Consider the following 20,279-nt stretch of genomic DNA (forward strand, 5'->3'; position numbering starts at 1 on the left):
CCGGGACTTGAGGAAAATTCTTGTGAATGATGCCAAAAAAATTTGACTATGGCTACAAAAAAGATGCAAACCCACAAACTCTCAAGCATAGACCAAAAAGTTCCTGTTAAACTCTAAAACACTAACGTGTGATTGTAAGATTTCCAGGTGTAAGGATATGAACACTAGGGGAGTGTGTGTGTGTGTTTCTGAGTTGAGCTGGCTGCCTCACAAGCTAAAGGGCGGCAGAGGAGCTAAGTGGAGCTAACTGAGCTGCTTGGACTATGGTAAGTGTTATCATATTTAAATGGTCTGTTAAAGTGTCAGTGCAAAACCTCGATCATTATGTTTCTACAGGTAATCACGTCTGAAACACGTCGCGTGTTCGGTAGTCGAGCTTTGCGGTGACGCATCGAATACGAGGCCGTCTTTAGCGACATAATCACTAACTACGTATTAGTTAGCCTAGCTGTTTCAACTGACCTACTTGTGTCTAGTACTATGCACAGATATTGTATTATTACTATCATTATAATTATTAATATTTAACACGTTGCTTCTAAAAAAAAAACCTGTCACCAATGTCATTGTACTTTAGGTGTTATTAATATTTGTAGCTGTGTTCTGATAAGAGGTTCGCTGTTCAAGAGAATGTAATTTGATAGTTAGCCAGTTAGCAAGCTAGGTTTTTGGCTAGCTCATAATTTAGGAAAGTGAGACAAGGTTTTTTTTTAAGCAGATCGTACCGACTTACCAATAAATATAGCCCTAATTGTCAAACACATGACCTTATAATGAAGCTAAATGCGAGCTGCGATATTTTCGTCATATTTTCCTAAAAAAAAAAAAAATCCCGCCTCCTGTAATAAGATTGGCTTGTGCAGCAACTTCATCACCGCAGTGACAGTGTCCAATTGGAGCACGACTTCTGAGTCAGAACTAACAGCCAATCACAGGGAAGCAAACGGGATTTCCCGGAAGACGAGTGAAAAAAAAAAGTAAGCTACAAGGCTAAATGTGATAGAAATGTTTAGCTGATGTTGAGCGTTTCATGAAGAAAATAACGAACGTAAAAATGTACAGCGTAACTCTTGTCACATGATATTTATATTGTGGCCAATTTTGAAATTAACTTAATGAATTCCTAACCTAATTCCTATTCCTTTTTTTATTGAGGTGGGTTGTAGTTTACTAAGGCTATTATGACAGTAAAGCTTTGTTGTCTGTGTAAAGCATACAGGCTGAATGGTGGCTCTACTATACTGCTATACTTGGCTTGTCAGAAGTTGTTGCTGTAGGTACATTCGGGACACTTATAGCACTTTTCCACCAGACACTTTACAGAGGCTGAGAAATTGTGAGAAACTATCTGAAGGAGATAAAGCAAAATTTGCGGCAGTTAAAAAAAAAAAAAAGGATCAGTGTGATATTGCGTTAATATCAAAAAGTTTCAAGATTAGCTCGCCCCCCACATCCGGTCACTTTCGCTGTATGTCTTCCCTCAGACGCCTTAAAACCTGGCAGTAGAAATCGCTTTTGACACTCTATCCCCTGTGGACGAATTTTCAAGTCACAATACTGCAATGAGCATGCACTTAATCGAGCTGCGGACCTGCCTCGCCTTTTTCGGCCGTTGAGGTGACGGGCTCTTTCACCATGAAGACTATTGGTTCGTCTCAGCATTGTACACATATACCCAAGTTTTGTCACTGATAATGATCTTCGACATGAAGGATGGATCTTCCACAGCATGCTGACAGAGTTCTTGGCAGACTTTGATGCGATGTTCCTTCCGCTCCTGAGTTATGGGGGAGAACCTTGGAACATGCAACACAATGCATGTTCAAATCACATGAGATTGCCAAATTTGTCAGGGGTTGAGCTTGTTAAAGGTCTTCCTGATTTCTCGTTGTCTTCCAGTGATTTCTTCCACTCTTGCAGCGTGCATGCTACGTAAAACACCTTGATTGACTCATTCGCCGTAAAAGCTTGCTGAATCATATCAAACGTCTCTGTGGCAGATTTGCCCAGCTTCACAATGAATTTCACATTCGTTCTTTAGTTTGTTGTTTAGGTTGGCGTTCTGCGACTGTCCAAGCAAGCCTTGTTCTGCCATCTGTTGGTGTGTTAAAAAACTAGTTTAGAAACTTTTTGGTCCCACCTCAAATACAATTCCACAGACACCGTTTATTATTAACAGATTATGATTTGTTTCCTTATATTATCATTAACTGGATCCTGATCCTGGGGTTGAATCGCAGATAGCTTTAAATAGAAAGTTAGCGCTAGTGTGTACAATCCTTTGTCACTCACACCAGTTATGGCCCTTGAACAGGGTTGGACAGTGATTGAAAACACTTTCTTGTGTTATGAGCTTGTAGGTGCAAATTAAATTTTTAGACATTTAAAGCAATTATTAAGGAGTCAAAGTGTTTTTTTTTTTTTTTTTTAAGATGACAACATTATTAGATCTTTTTCTAAAGTTTCTAGTTGCTCCCCCTTCTGTATGGCAGGCTGTAAAGAACTACTTTCACCAATGTTGCGAGATTACACCAAGATTTTGTATATTTTACGGTTATTAGAACACTTGAGACATGAAGTGATGATTAAACATCTTAGTTGTGTTACGGTCTATTATTACCACTTGATGTCATCCAATTAAATTACTCTGTCAGAATTATCTGTTGTATAATTTATATTATACCACAGTGTTGTTGAATTCTCAATTCAAGTTAGGCAGAAGCTGTTAATTAGCTATTAATTTTCGATAACAGCAGCTTGGACAGAGGTGGTAACTGTTATTTTCTGAAAATAAATAACAGTTCATATGAATGCAATTTTCTACAGTAACCCTCATTTACAGGGATGTTAAACGCTGTTAGCATCAACACTAATAATAAACTTAGTTAAAGAAAAAGTTCACTTAACATTTAAGGAGGAAGTTCATGTGTTAGAATATAGTTTTCACAATAGGACAGTTTTGAGGTATAATTTTCTCTGTAAGAAGATGAAAACATTTAACTTGTCAACTTCAAGAGAGGGGAAAAAGAAAGGCTGTTGATAGCTGGTATGACAAGTGTGATAACATTAACTATAAAAAATTTATGGCATTAAATTAAAAATAAAATAATTGCTTTTAAAAAAAGTGCTGTGTTAAATGATAAATTTTGCTGTTATTGAAAAATAGTGTATATTCATAGTACACAAAATAGCAAATGGTGTTAAAAATGTGGAAATCTCATACGATACATAAATATTTCAATAAGTAACTTTTATCATTATAAATGATTTCTTATAGTTCCCGGCTCCCATGGTTGATCCTAAGAAGTTTATATATGTTTACTCCAGGTTCTCGATTTTTCTCCCGCCTCACACAAACATTCATATATGTTAATTGGTTAAGATAAATTACCCTTAGGTGTGACTGTGTTTTTGTCCATAGTATGCCGCTATGAAATGTCATCTTATTCAGAGTGTATGTTTTTGGAAGAGCTTCTGAACCTAATGTGATCCTTTAATATAATAAAACAGGTACTGAAAATAAATGAGTGTGTGTGTATATGTGGAAAACGAATGATTTGCAAATAATAACAAACTTGCTGGCAGAAAAAATAGCAACGATAGGACAGTTTACAAGAGGAAATTGTTATAGTGCCCTCAGTATCCTGTGTAGAATGAGGAAATTTAAATATGGGCTTGTCTTGGACACAGTGCCACGTTAACCATACACATGATCTCGGACATTGGCCTCACTAAATATTCTTTTAGTCTCCATGAAGAGCTTGTAGTTGTTTGGGGTAAAACAGTTATGATTGTACAAATTGGTTTAAGAAACTATAATGTGGTCTGGAATATATGAAATTAAAATATCCTCAAAAACAATGATTAATGATTCATTTGGACTTGATCCTGACTTGTCCTTGATCACATTACCATTCAGTCTTAGGTACTCCTGGTCTTGTCAGTGCCACTTTTTTTACGGCCCTGGTACTGTAAAACATTTAAGGTACTGTATGTGTATTAAAGCCGTTGTGTTTCTAGTTCCCTTTTTTTCTGTATAAACGTTTTAGTGTGATGACTAACATGTGAATTCATTGCAACATCTGTCAGCTGTCTGTAAACATGAGACGTCTAGATGAAGCTATTAATAGTCTAAGGCTTTTCTCATCACCATCATTGCGCATCAGCAGCTCTTATTTACCCGGAAGACTAAACGTGGAGGTTCATGCTGTGTCAAAGGACGCATGGCGACAGTGACATTGCTGAAATTGTATATGTGGATGTATTTTCAGACAGATGTAGCAATATGCCAAAATAATAAATGGAGTAAATTTGCCGAGACGTAGAACTCATGTACCAGTGGAACAGCGATTAAGTAATGTTAAAGCCTGTAAAATAGTGCTGGTGGATATATTTCTAATACTTATTGGCCAAAGTATCATGGCTGTTTATTTTTTATTAGCGTAAGTACCCATACATTTATTATAAAGCAATAGATGGGGTTTTAACCTTTGTCTGTTTCTTTCTCTGAAGGTCACTTGGCGAAGCTGTTAAACTTGGGATGCGAATCTGAGATGCCCACGATGGAGCGTTTGTGAAACTCTGACATATTCTGTGTGGAAGGAGCAAAGATAAGCAGGCCAGTGACGAGACAATGTCGTCCAACAGGAATCCACACGGGCTGAAACAGATTGGGCTGGACCAGATCTGGGATGACCTGCGGGCGGGGATTCAACAGGTGTATACGCGACAGAGCATGGCCAAGTCGCGCTACATGGAGCTCTACACGTATCCTACGCGGAGTTTCAATGAAAGGAATACTCTTTGTGTCATGAATTGTCATTATCTTACACATACCAAATTATACACTGTGATGCAGTTGATAATGCATAAGTTGATAACTCGTCACTGTCAGGGTGTGCCTCTGAATACTGTTGGCATTGTGTGAATTTAAGGAACTCAATTCCTCAAATTGACAGTATCTGGGGCACACCCTCAGACATTTTAATTCATTTAACCTTTATGCCTTATTTGACTTTAGATGTATATTCCATTTTAAACATGTATATCTCCAGACTTGGAGTTAATTCATTTCGAGCCTTGGATTTCAGTTAAAACCCAAACACATACCAGGAATGCCATAATCACTTCAACAAATTAACTCCTCAGTCTCTGTAGCAGCAGGTTCATAAGTTTCAGAGGGTTTGCGATTAAGAGTGTTTTTACATGTGAAATGGTTGATTGGATTAAAAACAAATTGGTTTTGAACAAATGTGAACGCAGACTTCCAAATTTTGATGTGCACCAAGCAAGCCATCTTAAAAAAAGGTGGGTCCCTGTCCTGTTCCAAAGAACCTCTAGTGCAGGTTGATTTAAAATGTGACCGCACCACAGACAGACAAAGATATGTATTATCTGATAATGATGTCTGTACCTGAGAACTGGTCCGCTCTGTATCTATGACTTCCGATCTGGATGGGAAAAAGTTCCAGCTACCGTACCTCGCACGTGTTAATTAGCAAGGTACTGTACTGGATGAGTTTCGAAAATTAAAATCTTAAATTGAGGGACATTTACTATGGATGGCGCACGAGAGCACAAGAACAAACATGATGACGGCTCAGCGGTGCTGCGTTTAATGACAATTGAATGGATTAATAAAATGTTATATGATTTTAAGCGCTCTTCTTATTTAACGAAGCCCTGCTGTACTATCGCATGCTTGTGTGCTCTCGTACCAGGCAGACAGATGCATGAGCGGGAGGAGTCCATTAAAGGATTAAACCTCATCGCTTGTATTTTTTTTATTAATTTATCATTTTTAGGGGGATGATCGTCATTGGCGGCTGTCTGGATAAAAGCTAGTCACTAAATAAAAGCATTAAGCGCTTAGGCGACGTTTTATTCTTATTATCTGGAGTCATGCATGTGTGGTTTCATGGTGTTTTATAAATTCATAAATTTTCAGCTGGTCAAAATGCCACCATATGTAACCATCTACACTACTTCATGTTCTGGTTTTGATATCAGATTACACATTTAGATATCATATTCACAGACAATAAAAGGGCTTGGTTCAGAATGGGTAGGTGGCATAAACCATTGAAGAAGGAATGACTTCCACTCCTCTCTATATCCTCCCACACTTCAAAGCACAACACTAAACCACATTGTATTAGATACTATTCTATTGTAACGTATTCACTTGTTGAACATGTGAACAAATTAGGAAGTCATACTGTAGCATAGAAAGCTTTAGTCCAGATGTTACTTTATGAGGTTTCTAGCCGCCTACTCTTTGACCTCCTTAACGCAGTCGCCAGACATGTTTACAATTACTGTACCAGTGTCCATCAGTCAAACCAGGCCAGGGGTGCAGGCATTCCCCCCAGCAAACCCTCCAAGAAGTCTCCCACTCCAGGCGGAGCACAGTTTGTTGGGCTTGAGCTTTACAAAAGACTGAAGGAGTTTCTCAAGAGCTATTTAACAAATCTTCTCAAGGTAAAATGCTAGTCCTGATTCTATGGATCAAGCCACAGACGTTAATTAATGTTCACAATTTTATAAATATCCCTATGCGATATAGATTTTGTTACAATTTGTAAACATTTTTTAAAAAGTTTAGCGATTTTTCCTAAATAAAATAATGGGGAAAAAAAGGTTTGTAAATTTATGAACATAATAACATTTTTTGCCAAATAATTTACATGTTCAGTGGCTTTTCCACATGTTCTTGTTTATTTTCTCGGTGTGTGTGTGTGTGTGGCAGGATGGGGAAGATCTGATGGATGAGGGCGTTCTCAAGTTTTACACACAGCAGTGGGAGGACTACCGCTTCTCCAGTAAAGTGTTAAATGGGATTTGCGCCTACCTCAACAGACACTGGGTACGCCGGGAGTGTGACGAGGGGCGGAAAGGAATTTATGAAATTTATTCAGTAAGTATCTACTACAGCATTAACTGGCTTGTCCTGTGTTTAGGATCAGGAACTGCACAGGTCATGCCCAAGTAGTCACATTACGCAGCTTTTTGTTTCCTCTTTTACTAAACACTTTTTTTATATTTATGATTGATATGTCGCTTGTTTGTGGGTGGGAACATTCTTTCTAGTTGGGAATCATGCAGTTATTTAAATATCTCGAAGATCGTTCTCATGGACATGTCTGATTTTCTCATTAAATTGCCTTTTCCAGCTTGCCTTGGTGACGTGGAGGGAGTGTTTATTCAGACCTCTAAATAAACAGGTTGGCTGTCTTTGTAGACCAATTTTAAAGCATTGTCGGTTCTTATATATTGCTATGTCTAAAGTGCAGTTTGTGTTTGTGCTGTTTTTTCCCATCATTTCTCTTCTCGCAAGGTGACGAACGCTGTATTGAAGCTCATCGAGAGAGAGAGAAACGGCGAGACTATTAACACCAGGCTGATCAGTGGAGTTGTACAGTCCTATGGTGGGTTTCAGCTTGAGTGATTTATTTTATGAAGGAATGTAGTTTATGCATATGCATAAAAGTGTAATATGCGTTCTGCACAGTATTTTTTTTTATTTTAAGTAAACCGCTTCAGATTATAAAATCCTTCGTTAAAACGATCAGATATAGTTGCAACCTCAGATTATCACCATCCATCACTACATTGAGTGTTTACATAAAATGCGATATAATGCATTACACATCTTTGTCTCTCACAGTTGAACTGGGACTGAATGAGGACGATGCCTTTGCTAAAGGACCCACATTATCTGTATATAAGGAGTACTTCGAGAGCCAGTTCTTGGCTGACACGGAGCGCTTCTACACAAGGGAAAGCACAGAGTTCCTCCAACAAAACCCTGTAACTGAATACATGAAAAAGGTGCGTTATCAGCAACCCTACTAGAATTTAAGGCTTTCAGTAAAAATGTGTTCACGTTCACTCTTAAAGTAATTAGTAAGTCATTAGACTAATACAACAATAGTAAAGCACTCGATCACTATTCAGACATTGTAGTCCATGTTAAACCCATGAATAAAACCAGTATTCCAAATGTGTGTGAGCGTAACATCGTCACCAAACAGCACTCAAGCTGGATTTCATAAAAAAATTAAATAAAATTGTGTGTATACAGGCAGAAGCACGGCTCTTGGAGGAGCAGCGGCGGGTTCAGGTCTACCTTCATGAGAGCACACAAGACGAGCTGGCTCGCAAGTGTGAACAAGTTCTCATAGAGAAACACCTGGAGATTTTCCACACAGAGTTCCAAAACCTTCTGGACGCTGACAAAAACGAAGGTGCATAGTCTCTTAAATTTAATTAAACTCTTTTTACACATTAAGAAGAGTCTAAATACAGATACATAGATATGTAGTTTATTATTATAATTACTATTTTTTAAACCTGATCCTATATGCATTAGAGAAAGTCTACAAAACAAGAAAACCAGTTTGCCAAAAACATCTTAAAGTGACAGCATGTTTCTGGAGCGAAATCCTGTAGACAGATGAGACAATGACTAAAATGGACCTAAATGATCAGTAGAGAAGAATGTGGTAAAGAGCCTTAAGAAAAGCCTTATCTCACTTTGTAGGCATGTACGGCTGCCAACAGAACTGATTCCATTGTAACCACATGCTTCAAAACACGCTGGCAGGTGCTTATGGTGCATAGCAAGTACTTCCAAAAATATTCTATTTGTTTTTTAAAATGTTGTGCAATGGCCAAGACTTTTTCTTGCGTTTGCTGAACGCAAAATGCTCAAGGAACAAACAGGAGTTTTAGATGTGCAGTAAAGGCCTGGCGACGCATCACCAGGGATGAAACTTTTTTAATGAATTATTTTATCCCCTGAACTGCAGATTTGGGCCGAATGTACAACCTCGTCTCGCGCATCACGGACGGTTTAGGGGAGCTGAAGAAACTCTTGGAGATGCACATTCACAACCAAGGCCTGGCAGCCATTGAGAAGTGCGGGGACTCAGCTCTTAATGTAAGACAGCATAAAGCCAAAATTTCTGCATGACACTGTTGAATAAGGCATGGGCTATCTGGCAGCATTTAAAAAAAAAAAAAAAGGTCAATCACATATTGCTTTGAAACAAGATAGGTTGCTTAATGTTTGATCACAGATTTGACGCAATTTTACATCAAAGTCAGTGGCCTTAAGGTAGATCGATTTCTGATTAAAAAGACTGAGAATAGCTAAGTAGTTGTTGTGGATCACCAGCATCTGTACTGTGAAAGAGTTACTGTTTATATGGATGGAGAAGAATTGCAATAGATTGCATACTGTAAGTATTTGCCCATATTGTGTCGTGTTACAAAATTGTAACCAAAAACCATAACTATGAGGTGGGGAGTGAGAAAGCAATACAGATTAGAAAAATCATATACAAATTAAAGATTTTGTTGTGATTGCACAACCTGCTAAATTAATTCTGGTGCAACCAGTTGGACCACAGTTCAAGACCATACTTATACAAAAGCATCAATAGCTAATGCATTGTCAAAACATGTCAGGTAGTCGTTCAGGAAAAATATAAATCAGGGTTTGGTTATTTTAATAAAAAATACCTCGAGCTCTGACCATCTCACAGAGCGCCATTAATCCCATCTTTCTGTCTAAAATAGAAAGAATCCATCAGAGCCAGGAGATCCAGAGGAGGGCGTAATCCTAACGTTAGAGATTAAAGATGCCGTTAACTAAAACAAAACTTCAGTTCTAGGTTGTAATGCTACAACATGTGGAACAGATTGAAGTGGGAGTGTGTGTGTGCTTGTGTAAATTACACTGTAAATCACATCTCCATGAAATGCCGGAGTTAATCACTGCCTCCTCACAGCAACACTAACATCCTGCCTTTTGTTTCCATTATTGCTTTACATAAATGCTTTGTTTTATTGCAGGATCCTAAAATGTATGTGCAAACAATATTGGATGTGCACAAGAAGTACAACGCGTTGGTGATGTCGGCATTTAATAACGACGCAGGGTTTGTGGCTGCTCTTGATAAGGTTGGTATTCTGTATACAGTATTGTCCTGTTTTACCTCTTCTTTATGGGGTTCGAAAAGTCAAAAGGCGTTCCTTTCTGCAGGCCTGTGGGAGATTCATCAACAATAACGCCATCACGAAAATGGCTCAGTCCTCCAGCAAATCTCCAGAACTGCTGGCCAGATACTGCGACTCCTTACTGAAGAAGAGGTGAACACTTACCTGTAACATCAGGACTGTAATTAATGTGCCAGTAGCCCAAACATTATTGCACTCTGTTGAATAATGAGCCTAAGGGTTTGAACAGACAGATTGTATTTCCGTTATTAATCTGTACTGAAATTGAATTCACAGTTAGTTGTAAACATTTTAGGTACCTCTGCATTATAACATCTGTCCTGCCTTTATATAAAACAGTCCATTTAGCACTCTCAGTTTTCAGTTTTAAATCCTGGGAACTAATTCTGTTTTTCTTTCTTACGCTTACACCTTTCCCTTTTACCCAGGTGTTACCAAACATTTCTTATGGTCTTTAGTATAAATATGCTTCTATGAATAGAATATATTTCTGTTAAAGAATAAATTTGTGTTGTAAAAGTTACTGTTGTTTTGATATTTAGCTCAAAGAACCCTGAGGAAGCAGAGCTGGAAGACACACTCAACCAAGTGGTGAGTCTCACATGCGCTAAAACATGAATGTTTGAAAAACGAGTCTTCGAGTTTTCTTGTTGGAAGTATGTTTAAAATAGAAATTGCCTGGTTTAATGCTAAAATTTGTCTGTAAAACTTTTAAAGTTATAAAATACAACTACAAAAAGATTTTTCCTATTTTTCCTTGTTTGTTTTATAAGTAAAAATGATTATAATTTTAAATAATAAAATAAAACAAATGTATTTTTGATATTTAATAAATTATCTTTAATGTAGATCCTTAACACAGTTTTCAGAGCTCCCCCAAAGTGTTAGGTTTAACCTACGCCTGGGAGCCGTTTAACACTTTTTTTCTTATATGAAGTCACATTTGGGGGGGGGGGGATCTAATTGGCTTGTCAACGGTCTCCTTTATTGTTGGTCCATGAACTGTATGTTATGAAAAATATAGTGTACCATGAAATTACCTTGTGGTATAATACTTTTGACACCTCGCACACCCCTACTTGTAGAACAGTCCTAATGATTATCATGGTGTTAAAAAAAACATTTAAAATTACAGATGGTGGTTTTCAAATACATCGAAGATAAGGATGTTTTCCAGAAATTCTATGCCAAGATGCTGGCTAAGAGACTGGTTCACCAGAACAGTGCCAGTGATGATGCCGAGGCCAGTATGATCTCCAAACTAAAGGTTTGTATTATGGCGATATGAATCGTTATCTGGTTTTAATCGGATAAAAATTAACATTTGCTTTCATGTATATGTATGAAAATGCAATTTATATGTATGAAACCAGCGCAGTTGATGATGATCTGAGATAATCATTTCTCTGCAGCAAGCCTGTGGTTTTGAGTACACCTCCAAACTGCAGCGCATGTTCCAGGACATCGGTGTCAGCAAGGACCTGAACGAGCAGTTTAAAAAGCACCTCTCCAACTCTGAGCCTTTGGACTGTAAGTGCACTTCCTCCTGGCACTTGTGCTACTTTTCCACCCTGCCAGATTTGTGTAGGAACAGATTTCCTTTTGTATTTATTTAAGACTGATGATCTTAAAATCACCCTGGTCCTTTATTTGTTTGTTTGTTTGTGTCTTTCTCTCTCTCTCTCTCTCTCTCTCTCTCTCTCTCTTTCTCCCTCAGTGGATTTTAGCATTCAGGTTCTCAGCTCAGGATCCTGGCCTTTCCAGCAGTCATGTACATTTGCCTTGCCTTCAGAGGTAAGACGCACTAAAAGTAGTTTGCTAGTATAATGCTTATTGCCAGCTAGTTTGCTTGTTACATGAATGAATACAGACTAAAGGAAGTGACGAGAATATGAATTCCAACAGAAAGAATTCAAATTCTGAACACTTTATTTATCCCAAAAGTGCAATTCAAGTGCAAGTGCAATAAGTTACAAGTTAATTCAGTTCATTTCAATTTTATTTATATAGCGCTTTTAACAACGTTCACTGTCGCGTTGTTAAAAGAGCTATACAGAATCAACAGAAAATTAGGGAAATGAGTATGAGGTGTGAGACAATATGCAGAAATCAAACTGATCAGACCTAGAGGCTGCGTCTGCGTGCAGATCCTGATGCCTGCATGCTACCATTTTTTTTTTTATTAATATAAATTCATATTTATATAATATAATTTATATAATGGTTCATGATAAGACAGACATTTTTTCTCAGCCTTAGTTTTACGAGGGTCGATCAAGTTAGGACTTTTATTGTGCAGAGTAAGAGCACAGTTATATAAGAGTAAAATCCACATTTATTTCTCTTTATAATCCCCTGCTGTACTAATGCACTTTTCCCAGCATTCAATTCAATTTAGTTTTATTTATATAGCGCTTTTAACTATGGTCATTGTCGCAAAGAAGCTCTACAGGAACAAAAAATTATGGAAATGAGTTTGATAAGTGTATGGAAATATGTAAAAATCATCGTGAGCAGTAAGAAAAAACCTTGAGAGGAACCAGACTCAACAGGGAGCCCATCCTTATTTGGGTGATAACGGATAGCAGGGATTAATCTGCATCATACTGTGTGTAAGGAGGCTGGACGTTTAATATAAATGTTTAACAAAATGAGACAGCCACTAGTGCTTGGATAGATAGCATCAAGGTAGAAATGACTTCTCCAGAGACATGATCAGACTGCCTGCTTCAGTTCTGAATTGCTGATCTCACAGGAATTCTTTTAATGGCTTAAACATGTGCAAGTGGCTTGGAGCTAGGACTCTACGGGGATGTAATAACTTCCAGACGAGTTCCTGTAATGTGCAAGTGGTGATCGTGAATGATTGTTCTGGTACAGCTTAGAGTCTTATCATTGTACTCTTCTTGAAGTCTTTTGTTACCATGAATCGATTTTATGTGTTAATATGTGTCAAGAAATTTCATCACAAGTCCCAGTTTGACTTGAGCGCCCCTCGTGTTTATACACTTCTGGTACGCAATCCCAACAAATTAGCATGTGATGTACATTAATAAAGCCCAACAACTTTAAACAAACAAAACATTAATTAAAAATACCAAAACAATAATGTTGAAAATACTGCTTGCATCTCTCTGGCTTCCTTCAAAAATGAGGCTACTAAAAATACAATGTCCATTATTGCAATGCCACTTTAGCTGCAAGTGCGCCCTCTTGTGGTGTTCAGGTTAAAAGACATGTGAGCTAAAAAGGAATATTATTATATTTCTATTATTATTATTATTATAAGTTTTTAATCAATTAAATTTTTAAAAGCATTAAATTGAATAATGAATAATTTCTAGTGTACCTGTCATGTTTGTTCTTTCTTTGTAAAGTTTTTTATTATATTTTCATTTTTAATTTAAGTTCCTATTCCTGAGAATGCAAACAATGAACAAATTTATAAAAAAATAAAAATAAAAAAAAAAGATCTAAAGTCTTAAAACATAATGATTGCTCATGTTTGTTTGTTTTTTTTCTCAGCTGGAGCGCAGTTACCAAAGATTCACAGCTTTTTATGCCAGCAGACACAGCGGGCGCAAACTGACGTGGCTCTACCATTTATCCAAGGGCGAGCTAGTCACCAACTGCTTTAAAAACAGATACACACTACAGGTTAGTCAGTGCTGTGTCTTTTGGTATTGTCAAAGCTTTTATATCATATGGAAGCAGTTGTTTGTATGTAAACTTAATTTAAATTTGTAAATAATTGTTAATAAATAAATGCAATACACAGACAGGATTACCTTTGAATTATGGCATTAGTGTCCAACATATCATACTCCTACAATGTTTTTATTTTTATTTATTTTATTATGTAATTCTGACTTTGCCTTAGAAGTGAAGATAAATTCTTAATGCACTCATGCTAAACTGAAATGCAATCACTGCCCAGTCACCCAAACAACGCTTGGGTGATTTTGTAATCAGGCGACGGGAGAGGGATCTAAGAGGCGTGAATAATCTTGAAGTGTAGTCTTAGATACATTTGGCTATATACAAGATATTCACAATAATAATACAACAGTAAAAAACGTACTTTGACACATTGATTCTAAATCCAGTTCTAAGACTACAGGATTCTTTTAATTTGCTCACACTGTCTATTCATATAATAATTAATTAATCTTCTTTTTTTTTTAGGCATCTACTTTCCAGATGGCCATCCTGTTACAGTTTAACACCGAGAACAGCTACACTGTTCAACAGCTGGCCGACAGCACACAGATTAAAGTAGTGAGTAGCAGAACGACAGTCACTGTACCTAATGAATAGTATGAAATGTATGTCAGAAGAAAATATGATAAACGTAAGCTGAGACAATTTAGTGGAAAATGACCGGGAAGAAACGTATTTTTATTTTTTAGGAATTATATATATAATATATATACAGTACTGTGCAAAAGTCTTAGGCACCATATTATATGCTGTACCAATCAATTAGTACAAAATCATTCAGTATTTCCATATATAGTGGAACCTTGATTTACGAACATAATTTGTTCCGGAAGCAGGCTTTTATTCCAAAACACCTGTAAACCAAAGCAAATTTTCCCATTAAAAATAATGGAAACTCAAATTATGCGTTCCACAGCCCGAAAAAATAAATACATAAAAATAATTAATACAAAATATAAAGTAAAAAAAAAAACTTTACCTTTTAAAGTGCAAATTCTAAAGTAAAAATTAATCCTGACAGATAAGTGTTTCCGTTTATGCGCGCAGGTGCTGTGTGTAGCGTACATTAGTTTTTTGTTTCCATCTAAAAACCGGTCTGTCTTGTACTATATATTTTTTTTACAGCCATGCGTATATTCTCCTGTAATGTTGTTATTTATTTATTAATTTTTAGTTAAATATATATGGAAGTACTGAATGATTTTGAACTATAATTATGCAGACATGATAAACATATATAACAAAATTGGTACAGCATATAACATGGTGCCTAAGACTTGCACAGTACTGTATATTTGAGAAATAATTTAAATCACCAGTTTGATATGTGTATACAATATTACTGTATTATAAAGAAAACTAAATATTTAACATAAAACACTGAATATCTAACTAAGACCTCTGAAATATCTAGTCACATTATTCAGTCTATTATTTATTTATTGTGTTCATTGTATTTCTTTAACAGGATATTTTGGTTCAGGTTTTGCAAATCCTGTTAAAGTCCAAGTTGTTGGTAAGTGGTGGTAAGCGCTTCTTTGGAATAAATACACTAACCCTTTTTAATAAAAAAAATTGGAAGAACCTTTATATTTTTAACTGCGTTTTACCTTTCCACATTTACATTTAAGATTATTATAGTGGCTAATTGGTTTAATTAAATAAACAAAATGAAACAGAAACACGGTTTTTAAGAGTGAGAATTGAATTAGCAGCTGCAGGGAATGGAACACAGGAGAAGCAATGGCATTTCTAGTGTTCATGATAAGACCGCTTAAAGTCATAAAATATTGTATTGCATTGCATTGTGCAACCCATTTTAAACTTTGTCCCATTTTAATGTATTTCTTCTCCTAGGTTTTGGAGGATGAGAATGCAAACGTCGATGAAATGGACTTCAAACCTGACACACTCATTAAGCTTTTTCTGGGCTATAAAAAGTATGTGTGTTACCTAATCACCTTTATAATGGCTAAATACATATAGAGTCCTATTTTGATCCTAAACTGGTCAGGAACAGCGACTGGACTGTAATTATGCCAAAAACTAGAGCTTAAAAAGTCCTTCAGGAAGCCTGTAGAACTATTCTTTAAAACAGCTTTAAAAAAAACCCATGAAAGTCCGTTTCTTTCTAAGCAAATTATAAAGAAATGAGCAAGACTTTTAACCTTACTCGCATGTGGATAAAATCCTTTTTTAAATCAAGGCCGAAGAAGCAACGGATCTTCTCTCTGTGTTTACAGCAAGAAGTTCCGGGTCAACATTAATGTTCCAATGAAGACAGAGCAGAAACAAGAGCAGGAGACAACACACAAAAACATTGAAGAAGACAGGAAGCTCCTGATACAGGTGAGAAGAGATGATACATGCCGACACATTTTATGTCTTATCCAAGTCCCACACATCACTGAAGGACTCCTAATCAGTCAGGAATAATCAGGCGGAGTGCGTTCATGCATCATTAGAGGCAGCGTAACACACTCGGAGGACAGTGCTGTCCATTTTTTCAGATTGCATGAGCTCAATAAGTGAGGCCTCTCGATTTCTCCTGACTGCGGGAGGCTTCAGCATGTCTTTGCACCTTCAATCATTTCCTACAATGCTATGTGTTTGTATATAGGACTGGTATTTATTAACAGATGGGCCAATTAGAAGGAACACCCATGGCTGGATGACCTTCTGTAATTGTACCTACAGAGAGAATTTTATTTACAGTATGGAATAAAAATACAGTCTAGTTTTTTATTTATTTAATCCTGAAAGTTGAAGTAATGGAGCTGGCAGGTAAAACAAGCACAGTAGGACATTAAATATTAGGTTCAAATATTCCGGTCTGTTTCAAACCTTAAATGCACAAGAACTGCTTAAAGCAATATTTTAATCTAAAATGCATCATTTTTAAAAACAATCATTCCTGAAAGAAATAAGCAGGAATGCGCAGCGCTGATGTCATATTCTGTCATTGCCAGCGCAGTCCGCAGGGGAAAAAAACCCCAAAGAGGTAGACCTAACCTAACGAGAAATTCATCACGGAGACACCGGAAAACTGCACACAATAGACTTAAAGTAAAAGAATGCAGGAAGAAAGAATGGGGAGGTGATCAGAGGCGAGAAAGAGAGAGTAGCACAGACTAATGTAAAAATAGACCTATATGTAAATAAAAGAAGTTTAAAAAAAAAAAATGCTGATCAGAATTATAAGTGGCGTTCAAATCAAAATGGGATTTTTGATTGCGCAGAATAACAACAGTTATGAGAGTAAAACCTACTTTTATTACTCTATATAATTCCCTTTTACACTAATGCACTTATGCCAGTGTTTCACTAGTGCTTAGATAACCTTGAGGTAAACGTTTTCTTCATGTCTGAAAAGCTGGCCTCCCAGGAACTCCTTTAAAAGCTCAAACATTTGTAAATGGCTTGCAGCAAGGACAGGACTGTACAGGGGTATGGGGAAATAACTCCCATTTGAGTCCCTGTAATGTGCAAGCGGTGTTCGTGAACGACCGTGTGTACAGTTTCTACAGACGGATGCGTCTCTTCTGTAAGTTGCCGACAGGTTATCAGTTGATTTTTAAGGATCAGGGGTTCCACTCGTCAATGGTCACAGGAACAACAGCAATAGGTAGATTAGAATAGCTTCCCGCACTGTAAATAGAATAGATTCGCACTTGCACCTCTAGGGTCCGGGTTCGATTCCCGGCCAGACTCGATTCCTGCCTCTGTGTGCATGAAGTTTGCATGTGCTTGGTGGGTTTCCTCCGGGTACTCCGGTTTCCTCCCAACTTCCAAAGACCTGCAGATTAGGTTAATTGGTGTTCCCAAATTCCCCGTAGTGTGTGAGTGTATGTGTTTGTGCACTGCGATGGATTGACACCTGTCCAAGGTGTACCCCGCCTTGTGCCTCAAGTCTCCTGGGATAGGCTCCAGGTCCACCGTGACCATGAATGCAGGTTAAAGCGGTATAGACAGTGAGTGAGTGATGAAAGATCACGTGTTAATATGCGAGTAGTTCAGGATGAAAGTTTGCTTAGATGAAATAAATATTATACTATACTTTGCTGCCGTCACCAGGATTACAGTAAACAACTTGTACAGAAATTATAAGTTGAATAGGCTGAATACATAATATACATTCATACACCTCCTTGATGGACTCTCTCTTGCTCTTTCTCTCTCTCTTTCTGTGTGTGTTTAGGCTGCTATTGTCCGAATCATGAAGATGAGGAAAGTACTGAAGCACCAGCAGCTCCTTGCAGAAGTACTAAACCAGTTATCATCACGCTTCAAGCCTCGTGTCCCTGTCATCAAGGTAAAACACTTACTCATCATCTCTAAAAGCCCCTGCAAAAAATATATATATATTTCTGTGGATTTGTGTACTGAAGTGAAGTGCATCTGTCTCGCAGAAATGCATCGATATTTTAATAGAAAAGGAATATCTGGAGCGCGTCGACGGCGAGAAGGACACCTACAGCTACCTGGCCTGAACACGTCCTTCTAAAGTCCGACTCGAACATCATTCCCGAAGCCTCTTGGCCTCCATCGCAAGGGATGCGCACATGAACCGGACACTGGAGCTCCCTTTAATAAACGCAGGGGTCTGACACTGCTGTTCTCCTGAAGTCTCGGCTCGGCCGCTCAGGATCTCCATCGCCGTTTCGAATCTGTAAATAAGCCGCCATGCCCTTAGTGACACCTGACCTGGCTGCAGGGTTGCATGTTTCTGCCTCTCATTTAAAAAGAAAAAAATATATATATATAGATAATTAATTTAATAATACAAGAAATGACCTTGGACTGATTTCTAAAAAAGGTTATTATCGCAACGAAGGAGAGAACCCGTGATTTCTGGCGATCGCTTTAAGAATATATTTGTTAAACCGGCCCTTGTAGAGTTGTGTAAGCAGCCTTTATTCGCTCCCTCATTTGTATAGTGTGCTTTGTTTTATAAATGTCATGAATAAACTTTAAATTTTCAGTAAGATGCTTATTTCTAGTCATTGAAACTTTATCGGGAGACACATTCAGGCTTGCTGGTGTCTGAAGGTGTTTCACTCTAAGGTTTGTGTTTTCTCACCAGATGGAGAAGAATGAAGTCAGCTCCATGCAGAATAATAGATTGAAGTTAAATGCAGTTTATTTTGATTTTCCTTATTGTTCCTAATTGTTGGAATGGTTCAGCGATGGTTTGCAATGTCCTGATAGTTTTTCAGAACACACAAATGGTTTCTAATGGATTGTGACTGTAGTGGCTCAATAGTATGTTGCCTTGCACCACCAGTGTCCGGGTTCGATATCCAGTCAGGCTTGATTCCCGTCTCTGTGTTCGTGCTTGGTGGGTTTCCTCCGGGTATGCCGGTTTCCTCCCACAGTCCAAAGACCTGCAGCTTAGCCTAATTTGTGTTCCCAATAGTGTGTGTGCGCGCGCATGCGCAGGCTGAAAACTTGCTACCTAAATCCAAACACTAGTGAAACATTGTTGGTCTAGCAGAGGATTATATAGAGACAGTTTTTAACTCCTATAACTGTGTTCTGTTATTCTGCACAATTTAAAGTCCTGGTTTGACTTGAACATCCCACATAGTTTACATTGATTTAATCATTAGAATTCTGCGTACAATTAATGCACAAAAGGAATAAGGCTTCTGTATGTCACGTTTTCATCAAACAGTTGAGAAATGAGTTCTCATAATAAAATCATGTGATACATGTGCGCATACTTATTTTAGATTTTTTTTTTATTACTTTGAACAATATTATCTGTAAACATTACAAATCAGCACCTTGTACAATCAGAGGCAGAGAGAAAAACAGAGTGGTCACAAACCCTCAAGGGGACAAAATGGGCTGAAAGACTGAATGTCTTATGAGAAACATGCTGGTGAGGAGCTATAGAACACTCACACTGAGAAAACCGTCAGGAATTTACTTGGCAATATCACAGCAAAGTGTTTTTTTTTTTTGTTTTTTTAAAATAAATTACAGAAAACCCTGCTTTCAGAGTCTGTGAATATAAATAGGGACCGGTAAAGATCTTCTCATGGAGGTGATTTCAGGCTGATCTTATTGCTGTGGTTTTATCACACTTCTCATATCTGTATTCTGGATTGGATTTCATGGGTCATCCAACATGTTCGGACATGTTTTAGCAGGTAAATTCCTGCACCTGTGGTTTAATATTAAAGTACCTTAAAAAAAAAAAAATTTATATACACAGAACTGCATCAACAAGTAGAGCCTTGATGTTCCACAGTTGGATTAGCACCATTCTGCTGACAATCTTTAATAAAATAAAAAGTATTTTCCAGTAACACTTAACAAGAACTGCATAATAATCATTTATTATACTGTTAAGCTATTGATGAACATTTTTAATATAATGCAGAAGGTGTCAAACTGCATCCTAGGCAGGGACATTTAAAAAAAAAAAAAAAAAGCGTACAATGTTTATTAGCGCCATGAAGTATCTCTTACTGAGATCTGCAAGAAAAACAATCAGTTATATACACAGATCAGTCATAAAGCTATGCGGT

The 20,279-nt window shown here is 37.3% G+C and overlaps 1 protein-coding gene across 1 annotated transcript; it reads left to right on the top strand.

Annotated features, from left to right (window-relative positions):
* Nucleotides 1-169: 169 nt before the first annotated feature.
* On the top strand, nucleotides 170-18,728 carry cul1b (cullin 1b). Its single transcript, XM_053487774.1, has 22 exons — nucleotides 170-266; nucleotides 4,513-4,767; nucleotides 6,303-6,480; nucleotides 6,749-6,916; nucleotides 7,173-7,223; nucleotides 7,337-7,427; nucleotides 7,667-7,830; nucleotides 8,084-8,246; nucleotides 8,811-8,941; nucleotides 9,859-9,966; nucleotides 10,049-10,155; nucleotides 10,566-10,614; nucleotides 11,159-11,290; nucleotides 11,436-11,553; nucleotides 11,741-11,817; nucleotides 13,549-13,680; nucleotides 14,209-14,301; nucleotides 15,212-15,259; nucleotides 15,601-15,683; nucleotides 15,987-16,092; nucleotides 17,942-18,055; nucleotides 18,153-18,728. Exons 2-22 carry the CDS (start codon nucleotides 4,634-4,636, stop codon nucleotides 18,231-18,233), a joined length of 2,328 nt encoding a protein of 775 aa, XP_053343749.1. The 5' UTR covers nucleotides 170-266; nucleotides 4,513-4,633; the 3' UTR covers nucleotides 18,234-18,728.
* The last annotated feature ends 1,551 nt before the right edge of the window (nucleotides 18,729-20,279 follow it).

This window comes from Clarias gariepinus, chromosome 26 (assembly GCF_024256425.1).
Source record: "Clarias gariepinus isolate MV-2021 ecotype Netherlands chromosome 26, CGAR_prim_01v2, whole genome shotgun sequence".
Taxonomy (NCBI): domain Eukaryota; kingdom Metazoa; phylum Chordata; class Actinopteri; order Siluriformes; family Clariidae; genus Clarias; species Clarias gariepinus.